The following is a 12,978-nucleotide window of genomic DNA, read 5'->3' as shown; positions in this document are numbered from 1 at the left end:
ATGTTCAGCCACAACCTAACACAGGGTTTGTGCATGCGGTGTTCAGTCTTGGGGGTCAAATTCAGCCCCTAGGACTCTCCCTAGGCTCTCCATCATGGGTGCTTTCCCTGAGGGATGTGCCTTTGAACTGAGCTTGAACTCTGCTTGGGTGGAGAGTATTTGTTGGACAGACATGTGTGTTTAAACCTCTGACTTATCCATTGCTCCACCCACTTTTGCCTTTGTCAGCCTGATGAAAACTAACATCCTGGGTCAGCACTTGAGGTGGTAGGCAGTTTTGTCTGCCTGGGCTCCACCACAACCAAAAATCTCTGCATCGACGCTGAGCTAGACAAGAGTATTGGCAAGGCAACTACTGCAACAGTTCGCCTCTCCAAAAGGGTTTGGGAGAGCATGACGCTAATGTCCAATACAAAGAGGAAGATCTACTGTTATGTATTAATATTAGTGGCAGTTCTCACTCAGGGCCACCAGTATGTAAATGAAGGATTGAAAACTGTCGCTCCTGATTGGTTAACTAGTTGTGAGTTGTTACTGTTTCAAGTTACTTAGTATTATATAAAGCGGCCAGCTAGGTTGCAGTCAGTCTGATTCCAGGAGCAGACTGACTGCAGATCCACAGCTACAATAAAGAGCTGTGAATCCAACAGAGCTTCATTCATCTTTTCCACTATTCAACATCTACCAGGCTTGCGTGCTGTGCACACTGCTTTGTGGAAGTGAGTTGCAGGCAACTTACAACCACCAAAAGCAATGCCTCAATGCTTTCCACTTGGACTGTGTCAGTAAGATTTGGGCATCACATGGCAGGACAGAGTCTCAAACAAAGATGGGTGATAACATTGAATTCAAAGAGGGTAGTGAGCTGGCGTTACCTCCCAAAAATTCAATCCAGGGTCTTAAAGAGTCTGTGGTTGGAGTGAATAAAATACAGTAGGGTGTTGTGTAGGGCGAAGTTTCCATTTGTGCTGTCAGTTACACTGCTGATGTTTGCGTTGACCAGTTAATAAATGCTGCCTTCTTTGCTTGCTTGAATGGGGTCTCTCGCCCCAGTGTTCTGCCAGGCACTATACAAATTCCTAAAAAGGATCCCAATAAAAGCATTTGTGTATGCTTCTTTTAAGATCTGGTGCAATCTGTGCACCGTGATGGAGGGTGTCTGCCAGGGAGGAGAGCAGAATGGTATGTCACTGCAGAACTTTCACTCCTAATTGTTGGAGAGGCTTAAAAAACCCTCCTCACCCCAAACCAGGGGTCAGCAACCTTTTCCAGCCATGGACCAGTCCACTGTCCCTCAGACCTTGTGGGGGGGGTGGACTATTTTTTTTGGGGGGGTGAACGAATTCCTATGCCCCACAAATAACCCAGATATGCATTTTAAATAAAAGGACACATTCTACTCATATAAAAACACACAGATTCTCGGACCGTCCGTGGGCTGGATTTAGAAGGTGATTGGGCCAGATTCGGCCCCCGGGGTTTACTTTGCCTATCCATGCTCTACACTCTAGATTCTTCATACAAACAAAACAGCTTTGTTCATTCAAACTCCAGATTATTCATTATTCATACAGCTCTGCAAAATTCTAACAGCTAATTAACAGAAAGATGATCGGCCCAGCAAGTTAGAGAGACAAAAGGCCTATGAGGAAGGTGCTAATTTTAAGGAATACTTTAAACTGCAATATGTCAACTGGTCATGAACATGTGATTATAGACTGACTGGCAAAAAAATCATGCCACTTTCCCAAAACATATGCTTTATAAATAAGGTGTTTGTGTGTGGGCAGGTACAGGACTCCTGCTCTGCGAAGAGATTTGCCTGTGACTTTTGTGTCATTTCCCAGCACCCCTTGAAAAACCTGGGGAGAGCCTGAAACACCTGTCCTTCAATACCTATACAAAAAGTGGCAAATCTTGTTTGTACTCAGGAATAATGCATTAGAGCTGCAGAACTAGGAGGGGACCCAAATGATCATCTCCTGCAATGTTGGAGTAGATGAAATGGATCTGCCTCGAAAATGCAGAAAAGCACTATGCTGAGCAAACAAGGTCTTGGAAAATCCAATGTATAGTGATTTATGGAGAACGTAACGGTATTTTGACAGTGGGCTTCATTTTAATGCAGTGTCCATAAACTAGGGTCAAGGGCAGTGTCTGTTAAACTTCAGCAAGTGCAAAGCTTTCCTTTGCCTGGTACCAGCAGCTGCAGTGTTTACATTCTAGTGCAGATATGAAAAAATGGTGATCCAGAACATCAGCCCCCATCAGCTCTAGCTAGCATGGCCAATGGTCACTTGGGATGGGAGTTGTAGTCTAAGAGCCTCTGGAAGGCTACAGGTTCCCCATAATCTGGTTGGTATAAGGCAGCTTCCTATGCTCCACTTGCCCTGGGAGAATGGAAGAAACTGCTTGAAGATTTCCAGTGCTTCAAGCCGAAGGGATGCCAGAGATATATGACTTTGCGGAGGCTTGCAAGGAGGAGCTCTGATGGTCTGGTCCTTGAGGGATGTGCTGTATGCTTTGGGGAGCTGATGTTGTTTTAAATTCCTGTATGGTCTGCATGCTTGCCTGCTCCCACAAGCTGGATTGGCATGTTTGGAAAACTGATAAGAGCAAAAAGTTCCGTAAGACTTTGGTGTGCTCTCCTCGCAAGGAAATGGATTCTGCGGCAGTTGCCTCTGGAACTTCCCGGGCAAGTACACAATTCTTAGGTCTGGTGCACAGATTGTTTTCTTTCAAACCAAAGATCTACTCAGATGATACTGATTGATAACCTTGTGCAGGACTTTTTGAGGTTGTTGTTGATGATGTTTGTAACAATAGCATTCTTTGTTTTTAGTGGCTTGTGATGTAAAGGTAACAATCGTCTTCCACTGACTTAACTAGGGATGCAGGAGAAATTTGATTCTAAAGGGAACTAAGCTAGTTTGTACTTGCTGAAGCAAAACATAAATCAAAACATTGCTGCCCTTTGAAATTTGCACTCCTCCAAAATCCGTGACACTGTTTTCCAACCAAATGTGCATATGTTTCAGAGGCAATTTTGTGTGTCTGTATACATACAAGCATGTGTGTGTGCGTGTGTGTGTGTAAGAGAGAGAGAGAGAGAGAATAATTTACCAAATGCATTATATTAAGGAAAATTGATTGTGTACATTACTCAAAACTACATACTGAACTGCATGTATTTGGAGAAATTCACTCTAAAAGCTGACAAATCTTCATGAGTATTTTAGTATTTTTAAAAATCTCTTTGCTGCAGAAATATGGAGAATTTAAGATTGAGAAAATAAAAAACTTTCAGAAACGAAATTGACAGATTTCATCCATTGCTAGTCATAACTGGCATATTCTGCAGTCTTTCTTAAATGTTAACATTATTGTACTGGTTGCCCTGATGACTTTTTCCTCTCCTGTTTCCACAGAGGGAGTGCTGATCAGAATGAATGGCCATATTTCAAACACCCACCCAAGTGCATATGGAAATTACTCTTCTCAAGTAAAGTAAGTATTATTCTACCAACATGACCTCTCCCTGCCACCCAAGTTCATCGGAAATAAAATAAAAGGAAGAAGAAGCCCTAAGGTCTCCTCTGAGACTTAACATTTCATTTGCAGCCTGGAAGCTATTGTCATTTCAGACATAAGATCAATTTCATATAAGCTTGGATATAATGAGGGTACCAGCCTGCAGAGGCATAAATACCTTCTTCACATCAGACCTCAATAATGTGAATCTCAGTAAGTGTTTTTGTTGCTTCTTGTGTATCCCAAACTTAGATGCAACAGAAGCTCTAGGGTCCTTGCCGTCCTAGAAACTCAGATATACAAGCTAGGTGCTAAATGGCTCCTTAATCCAGGGTTACAGTAGCCCAAACAGAATGCCTAGTGGCCATTTTGGGGCCAGAGGCTCAAAACTTGAATTTTTCAATATTGAGTTTTTGGTTCCTGAAATTCATTCTGATCGTGCAGCTAAAATAAAACGTATAGCATTATCTAGGATGTGTTGCTGGTGTGTGAAAACAGTCAAGATCCAGGGATCGCCAGGCAGGCACCTCCAGATCATGGTGACATCAGGCGTGATCCTTGCACCCGGGCATCTTCACTTGGTCACAAGTAGCTGATAGCCAGGTCCAAATTGTGCCTGGCACCTAGAGAATTTTGAACGCTGGGTCCTTGTACAGTTGTTCCTAGATGAAGCTCATAGAGAACTGTACCTATCTCAGTCATAAGAACATAAGAAGAGCCTGCTGGACAGGTCAACGCCTGATCTAATCCACCATCCAATTCTCATAGTGCTCACTCAGATGCTTGTAGGAAATCCTCAGGCAGGGCCTTAGCACAACAATACTTTCCCCTGTTGCAGTTTCAAGTATCTGGTGGTCAGAAGCATCGCTTCCTCCATCTATGAAGGCAGAACCTGGTTGTCATATAGTTAGTAGCCACCAATAGCCTACCCTTCCACAAATGTGTCTAATCCTCTTTGAAAGCCATCTAAGATGGTGGCCATTGCTGCCTCTTGTGGGAGCGAGTTCCATTGTCTAATTGTGCACCGTGTGAAGAAGTACTGTATTTTTCGCTCCATTGGACGCACCAGACCATAGGAGGGGGAGAACAGGAAAAAAATTTTTTTTCTTGTTCTCCCCCTCTAAAACAAGGTGCGTTCAAGGTACATTCACCAGAGCTTGTGGTACATTCATCAGGGCTCCATCTCGCTGTTCTGGCTTGGGAACAGCCTTGTTAGCTTCTGCAGGACAGCGAGGTGAAGGCACCCCGCTGCCCTGGAGAGGCTGTGCGCACAGCCGTCCCCAAGCTAGAGCAGCGAGACGGAGCCCTCTGTCTCGCTGTTCTGGCTTGGGAACAGCCTTGCTAGCTTCTGCAAGACAGCGGGGTGAAGGCACCCCGCTGCCCTGGAGAGGCTGTGCGCGAAGCCATCCCCAAGCTGGAGCAGCGAGACGGAGCGCTCCGCAGTGCTCCATCTTCCTGTTCTGGCTTTCGGCTTAGCGGCGCAGCCTGCATTTGCTCTATAGGATGCACACACTTTTCCCCTTAATTTTTGGAGGGGAAAATGTGCGTCCTATAGAACGAAAAATACGGTACTTTCTTTTTTCTATCCTAAATCTTCCAGCATGGAGCTTCATTGGATGCCTTCGAGTTCTAGTGTGGGAGAGAGGGAGGGGAAAGCTTTACTCTCTTCATGCTGTGTGTAATCTTATAAGCTTCTGTCATGCCATATCCATGCCTTGTGCAGGAGCATTTACAGTCAACAAACTGCACCCATCACCCAGCTCCTCCAAGGTTAATTTGTTGGTATGTGTGTCAACATTTTGGCTGCAGACTGCAATGTTGATGGTAAATAGAACCATAGCAGTCAGCTTCAATTGTCTCTGAAGCTGTCGCTTGAATTCCTTCTGGGATCCCAATAAATCTCTGGTCGTGCGCCAAGACTTCTGTGGGTGAACTCAATTTTCCTGGGATTTTTTATTTTATTTTATTTTCCTGATAGCTCATTGCTTTATCTTGGAAGCTGTTCCCGAAGTTATCCCAAGATTGCAGAGAGATTTGCACCTGTCAGGCCGTGGAGGTCCTGTGGCATCCAGAAGAATCACCTCTCAATCTTTAGGATCCAGTCTTTTGACTTGAGAGGACCGGGGTTACTTCTCCTACTTCACAGATGTCCCATTGTGAAGAGTCTTTGTGGAGAGGCAGTTAAAGACTCTGAGAGGGCAAAGTCTGGTGGTTAGGATAGCTGTTGAAGAGGGGAGTCAATAACAGGGGACATTATAGATCAAGGATGAGGAATCTTTGGTGGCTGGGGAAACCCAGCCAGATGGGCGGGGTATAAATTATATTATTATTAGTAGTAGTAGTACTTTGGATGTTGTTGGACTCCAACTCCCATAAGCTCAGAGGTGCTGGGAGTTGTAGTCCAGCAACATCCATAGGGCCACAACCTCCCCACCCCAGTTATAGATAGAGCCAATATTTTGACTCTACAGAAGCTCTATGCACTCATTATTTGGGGATATAGGAAGCTGCTTGGTTCATATAGCTCAGTTGTCATGGACTGACTGGAGGCAGAGGAATGGTGGGAGGTATCAGCTGGGGAACCCTCAAGGGACAAAGGATCAGAGCCCAGGAACTGATGGTGGAACAATGATGAGTGGACAGAGGGAGAAGCTTGGGAGGAGGAGAAGTCCAGAAGCAGAAGCTGAAACGGGAGAGGATGGAGTCCAAGAAGCAGAGATGAGTCAGGCTGGTGAAGAAGCTCGGGTGTCTCTCTCTCTCCTGCTGTGACCAGCTCCCCTCCCCCTGTCTCCAGAACCAGAAGAGGTATGAAGAGGGAGGAGCAAAGTCAGGCACGGCATCTGAGTCTCAGATTGCTTGGGAAGGACCAGGCGAGGAGGAGATTTAGGCAGTTGTGAGAAGGTGGGGACCTTCAGCCTCCATGGGGCAAGGCCTACTGAGAAGAGCTGCAATGCTCATCAGGCCTAGCACTTCTGAGTAGACTTTGTTTCTGCTAATAAAGAGTTAGCTTCACGTGTGATTTGTTGCTGACCCCGCTTCTGACAGTGGTATCGGTTGCTGACCGATAGTGGCTCACCAGGGTTTTAGATCTGGAGTATTCCCAGTCCTACATGGAGCTGATGGGGACTGAACCTGGGATTTTCCATATCCAGTGCATGCATCTGCTACCATATCCAGTGCATGCATACCATATCCAGTGCATTCCATATCCAGTGCATGCATCTGCTACCACCAAGCCGCTGAGTTGGTCAGGACTAGCATAAATAGTAGGAGCCTGGGCATCTACCTTCACTTCATCATCAGGAGAGTGGTACGGGTTGGTCTTCAGTTTCTCTGCCTTCAGCCCTAACCTTCTACCTCTGTGTTGTAGCAACTGGTCTCTGAGTTAGGCGACACACCCTCCAGGCCCAGGTTCAGGTATGGCTGCTTTCAGCCCTGCCCTTACTTTAACGAAGGTTGCTCTTCAGACTTCTAAACTTAACTGATCTCTATTAGGGCCAGAAAACAAATTTCCCTTTGGAAACAGCTGTCCTACTGGTTTATGTACAACTGAATGGGTAGCAGCTGATAGTGCTATATGCTGTTGATTGCCAGGGGCAACCTTTTTACCCTTGGAAAGCTACTAATGGGATTTCCTCCCTCATCTAGAAGGAGATTCTGTGATTTGTGGTAATCTAAATAGATTTATAAATAGATCAGATGATGTTTGCTCAAGCCAAAGCCATGCATAATTTATGTCTGTGGTTTTTTTTTAGAAAAAGCAAGGGGTGAAAGTTGTCTCTTAAAAGACTCTGCAATCTTAGGTTGCAATTCTGGTTTTGAGCTGGGATGTGTGTCTGTTTGTGTGCATGCTCTAGCAAAGTTATGCGCATGCAAATATATATTCGCACATACCGTATTCTTCACGCACGCACACACATTGTAACGAGCATTAGCAGTAAACAATAAAGTTTGATTCACACACAAGTTGTGCTCTCGAAATATGCACACACAAATACTCACACAAATATAAGGGGAGAGCCTTAGATAGTCCAGTCATAAGGCAAACTTGCAAGCTGCTTACAAGCACGTTTATTCAAATAAATGATGCTTGGCCTTGGCTGGAATAAGTAACATCAGAACTATTTATAAATGTATTTAGCTGACTGCAAAACATAGGCTTTACTAAATTGGGATCACGGGATGGAAATCCCATGAGAAGCTTTCCAAATCTGGGAGCATGCTGCTGGAAATTGACAGTGTAAATAACTGTGAATTTGAGTTTCCCGAAATCCATAGCACCATGCAAAACATTCTGTAGCTTCCGTATGTGTGCTTGTTTGCTTGCTTTCAGATATTGATATGTTAGACCCAATACACAGGCACCCTGTGTCAAAGGTGACATTTTGAATTCTGCTTCTACATGTAAACCAAAAACTAAGAAGTGGCATGACTTTACTTCCACGTGTCCTAAGGGGGCTTGAGCTTCTCAAATAGCAGCTGGTCTCCCCCCTACATTATATTGCAAATTGCTTTTGGAACACAGGGGATTGTCAAAAGCAGTCTGTGGCACGGTTTGCCTGACCACTCAAAGGAGAAGAGTCACAAATTCCAATAGGCCGACAGAAGTCCTTGGACGTGCTTTCTAGATCCTGGTCATCTCCAGACACCCTTGTCACTTCTCATTTAGTAGTCGATTAAATTCTTCTATTCACCCCCACCCATCCCACTTCCAGGAGCTCTTGCTCACCTTTATAGCCATTTTGAAGTGGGAAAATCCTTTGCAGGCACTGTAATTCTGCAATGCAGAACTTAATTCATTCTGGAGGTCCATTCTTAACCTGAAACTGTTCTTAACCTGAGATACCACTTTAGCTAATGGGGCCTCCCGCTGCCACTGCGCCGCTGGAACACAGTTTCTGTTCTCATGCTGAAGCAAAGTTCTTAATCCAAGGTACTATTTCTGGGTTAGCGGAGTCTGTAACCTGAAATGTCTGTAACCTGAAGCATCTGTAACCCGAGGTACCACTGTAGAGCCAGTGTGATGTAGTAGCTGCCAGCCAGGATGGCTGTGGTCTCCCTCTGCTGGGGGGGGAGGCAGGATGCCTCTGAGCTGGGAATTGAAGGTGGAGAGAGTGCTGGTGCTCAGGTCCTGCTTTCAGGCTCCCCATAATACCTGATTAGCCACTGTGAGAACAGGATGCTGGATTAGTTAAGCTGTTGACCTAGTCTAGCAGAGCTCTTCTTATGATTGCTGGGCAGTGACCAGGACGACATCTCCACTCAGCCATGGTGCTCACCTTGGGCTAGTCGCTGTCAGCATAATAATAATAATAATAATAATAATAATAATAATAATAATAAATACCCCGCCCATCTGGTTGGGTTGCCCCAGCCACTCTGGGCAGCTTCCAACATACATAAAAATAATAATAAAACATCAAACACGAATAGTAAGAATCGGATCCTGTATAAAAAGTCACAATAACTTGTAACCTACCTCACAGGGTTGTTGTAAGGATAAGGGGGTTGCAGAGTTGAGCTCCCTCAAGCAAAGCAGTGGCAAAAGAGGTGATTGTGAAGAGAACGATTTGTATGAGACATTTCTGTTATCTCTGACCAGCAAAATGCTACCAGTGTGCTTATTATAACAGGTGTGCATTTATTTCATCAATTTCCTCCCAGCACAAGGACGCCCCACCATGCTGGCTTTCAAAATAGCCGCACAGAATCACTTCATGCAACCACTTCAGCTGAAACACACAAATGCACACTGGCATATATGACATAGCAAGTAATCACCACATGGGCTTTTAAAATCCTCCCTTTGTTGTTGTTTAATGGGGTTACTGAACCTTTGGAATTTCTGGATGGTGTTATCTTGCTTGTTGTTGTTTTGAAGTTAACAGATTTTATTTTGTAATTTTATTGGTTGCTTGGTATTTTATACATTTATTGGGGAACCATTCATTGATTTTGAACAAATAAAAACAATGGATGAAAGAATATGGATACAGAGAGTGGGGTATTTGAATGGATGGCAGGGAGGCTGTAGGTGTTATAAATATAGCTCCACATAAAATAATTTCTTTGCATAAGTTATTTTTCTTTAGCTAGCCACTTGGGCAATAGAGAAAGCACTGCTGTACAGGGCAATAAATATCCACCTCTTAGAAATCTATTTTCTGAAGTGTCCTTTCAATCATATCTGCAGTCAATATGGTCTTGAAATATGAAAGCCAGGAGTTTTCAAGTTCCTGCGCTCAGTGCAAACATTATCTCTGTATGCATATTAGCTTTATAAGGTATGTCAGCTGACCTTTTGCCAAAGGAAACCACACACAAACAATGCACCTTCTCTTGCAGTGGATATGGATCACCAACATTTTCTCAGAGCGAGAGGGACCAGGCGTCGAAGACGAGTGCGAAAGCTTTGTACGGTAAGGCTCATTGGCTTTGTGTATGTGATAAGCCCACTGGTATGAATTCCTTATTAAGCTGGGTGGAAGGTGTCTAGAGCAGAGAATATTTAAAGATCCTCTCCTTTGCTTGGTAGGCAATCTGTGCTGTTATCTGCCGATCTGCTTCGAAAGTGGAAATACTAGCGTCATCCTGGGGGTGAAGCCTATGGTGGAGACTCCAGAAGCCTTAGGAGTTATCCAGACTTTTGCTTCAGCCATAGAATGAATTTGGGCAGCTCTGGTTTCACTGTAGTCTTTTGCTCTGTGCCTTCATGTGCATCTGGAGCTTGGAAATGCGGAAACACATTAGGAAATCAAGGGAAGCCCTGTGCCCAGAGGTCTTCAGAAATCCAGATTTTGGGGTTGTCCCACAGTCTGAGTGGGTGGTTTTGCATTCACGAGACTTGAGGATTCATGGGCATCTCATACAAGATGGCTGAATGGGGCCAGCCTTGGAAGATCATGCATGTGTCCTGGCAAAAAACAACAACAACAACCCACTTCTCCAATGAGTGTTTGCAGACATTGCTTCTTAAGGGGCCCACCTGGTAACCCTCACAGTCCCCAAGAGAGAGCTTCTAAGCTGTGGTACACACACATACACATTGTAATGAGCATGAGTTGTAATGTGCATTTTTCACCTTCCTTATACAGCTTCTAGCAAATGCTGAAAGCATACATCTGGGTTTGGGTGCTGGAGATGTATCTTTCTAGGACTTTTTTGTAGTTGCTTTAAACTGTTTTTTTTAATATTGTGTTTTAATGATGCAACCCGGCCTGGTACCTTAGGGTCTTTAATATTAGTAGTAATAGTAGTAGTAATAATAATAATAAAATCCTTCCCTCATGATCTTGAAGCCCTCCTTCTTCCGTAAATTGTGTGAATGGGGTGTTACACGATTACCAAGCAAAGCCTTGATTTTTGCAATGCCCTTATGCCCTCACGTGGACTAGGGCTGGGTGATATCCGGTTCTCAACACTGTGATAGACAGTCAAACCTCTGTTCTCGAATGGCTCCGTTTTCGAACGTTTCGACTCCTGAATGCCAAAAACCCGAAAGTAACTGCTCCGGTTTTTGAACAATTTTTAGAAGCCGAATATGCTATGCAGCTTCCGTTTTGAGTTTCCCTATTGTTCTGAGGCTTCCGCTTTCAGTCAGTTGTTGAACGTTTTGGAAGTTGAATGGGCTTCCAAATGGATTGCGTTTGACAACCGAGGTTTGACTGTATCACCAGCTAAACATCATGATATACCAGTACAGCCTCAATACAATTGAGCAGTTAACTTCGGGTTTTTGGCGTTCGGGAGCCGAAACCTTAGAAAAGAGAGCCGTTTGAGAACTGAGGTTTGACTGTATATCACAATGTCTGAAGTAAGGATGGAGCGATGTAGAGGTGCTAGGACTTGCCGATCAGAAGGTCGGCCGTTCGAATCCCCGCGACAGGGTGAGCTCCCATTGCTCGGTCCCTGCTCCTGCCAACCTAGCAGTTCGAAAGCACATCAAAGTGCAAGTAGATAAATAGGTACCGATCTGGTGGGAAGGTAAACGGCTTTTCCGTGCGCTGCTCTGGTTTGCCAGAAGCGGCTTAGTCATGCTGGCCACAGGACCTGAAAGCTGTACGCCGGCTCCCTCGGCCAATAAAGCGAGATGAGCGCCGCAACCCCAGAGTTGGCCACGACTGGACCTAATGGTCAGGGGTCCCTTTACCTTTACCTATGTAGAGGCGTTGGCTGGCTTCACTATTTTCCCCACATGGTGATTTTTGCATAGCATGGGCGCACACACATCATGCTTCGCGATATAGTGCCAGGTCAAAAAATGAAGAAGCCGGTATCGCGATATGGACTTCAAGCCAGTTTTGGATGATGTATTGCCCAGCCCTAATGTGAGAGAGCCTGCAAACGAGCTTCTGGTCACACCCAGACATTTGTGCTATCTGATCCCTGTCCTAACTATGGGTTCCATTTTCATGGAAGTCCATTCATGTGTCGGTTTTCTTAAGGCATGGATCCATGGGCAGGGCCATTGCAGTGCATGATACCATTCCCCCATCTGTAGTTTCTGTGCATAGGAAGGAGCGAGAAGGTTTTGTAATGTGTGTTTGTGTGCATGTCTCCCGCCTGAGAAGCTGCCAATTTTCTCTCTTAACAGTTGGTTCTCCGGGGAACTGATTAACAGCAGCAGCGTATGCGGAAAGCGGTGTCTTTAAAATGAAAAGATGTGCTGCTATGCGCATTTGAGAACTGAGTATGAGGCTATACAGTGGAAGTAGACATCCGATTAAATTCTGCTTGGGTCTTAATGCAGGCAATATTCTAATTTAGCAGACTTCTTTTTTCAAAAATAAAAATGTTGTGCAGCCTATTTGATTATGTTTAAAATGTATATCCCACTTAGAGCTCAAGAAGGCTTATAACAACAAAAACATACGGAATCTAAAACATAAATTAAACCTAATTTGAACAGAAATCTCAGAAATTTAAATGAGAACATAATAAAAAAATGAAAATGTCAGAGAAGCATTTGTGGCTGGAAGGCATCCTGAAATTATTTTAACCAGATGCTTGAAACTCATCGGTGACAGATCCTGTCAGATTTCTAGTGGGGAGGAGTTCCACAGATTTCAGCCCGTGACACTGAAAGCACAACCTCTGGTCTGTGGGGAACCACTGATAATGCTCCCCTGGGTGTTGCTGTTGTTAATTAAATTTGTATCCCGCCCTTCATCCGAAGATCCCAGAGCGATGCGATACAAAACAAAAAAATACACAATGATCATTGGGAGCAATCTCAGTGATTGACCTTGGATATACCATCTTTTCCGAGCCTAAGTCATTCAGGGCTTTGTATAACTTTGAACCTGGCCCTGGTACAGTACATAAGTCACGTGGGGGAGAATATAATGTTTTGGCTTGCTCATAGAAACAAAGGGACATACACTTTGGCAAAGGGAAGGCCAGAAAATAATGAATTGAAAGCAAAAATAATGTGAGGATCACATTGCT

At 44.5% G+C, this 12,978-nt stretch overlaps 1 protein-coding gene across 1 annotated transcript in view; it reads left to right on the top strand.

Annotated features, from left to right (window-relative positions):
- EPS8 (EGFR pathway substrate 8, signaling adaptor) overlaps positions 1-12,978 on the top strand; it is a 143,245-nt gene that overhangs the window by 75,936 nt on the left and 54,331 nt on the right. Inside the window, 2 exon segments of the mRNA XM_081926942.1 lie at positions 3,429-3,507; positions 9,877-9,950. Coding sequence (XP_081783068.1) covers positions 3,446-3,507; positions 9,877-9,950 — 136 coding nt within the window. The 5' untranslated portion in view covers positions 3,429-3,445.

This window comes from Podarcis melisellensis (genome assembly GCF_964234715.1).
Source record: "Podarcis melisellensis genome assembly, chromosome: 10".
NCBI classification, from domain to species: domain Eukaryota; kingdom Metazoa; phylum Chordata; class Lepidosauria; order Squamata; family Lacertidae; genus Podarcis; species Podarcis melisellensis.
This window is presented reverse-complemented; position numbering and strand designations above follow the sequence as displayed.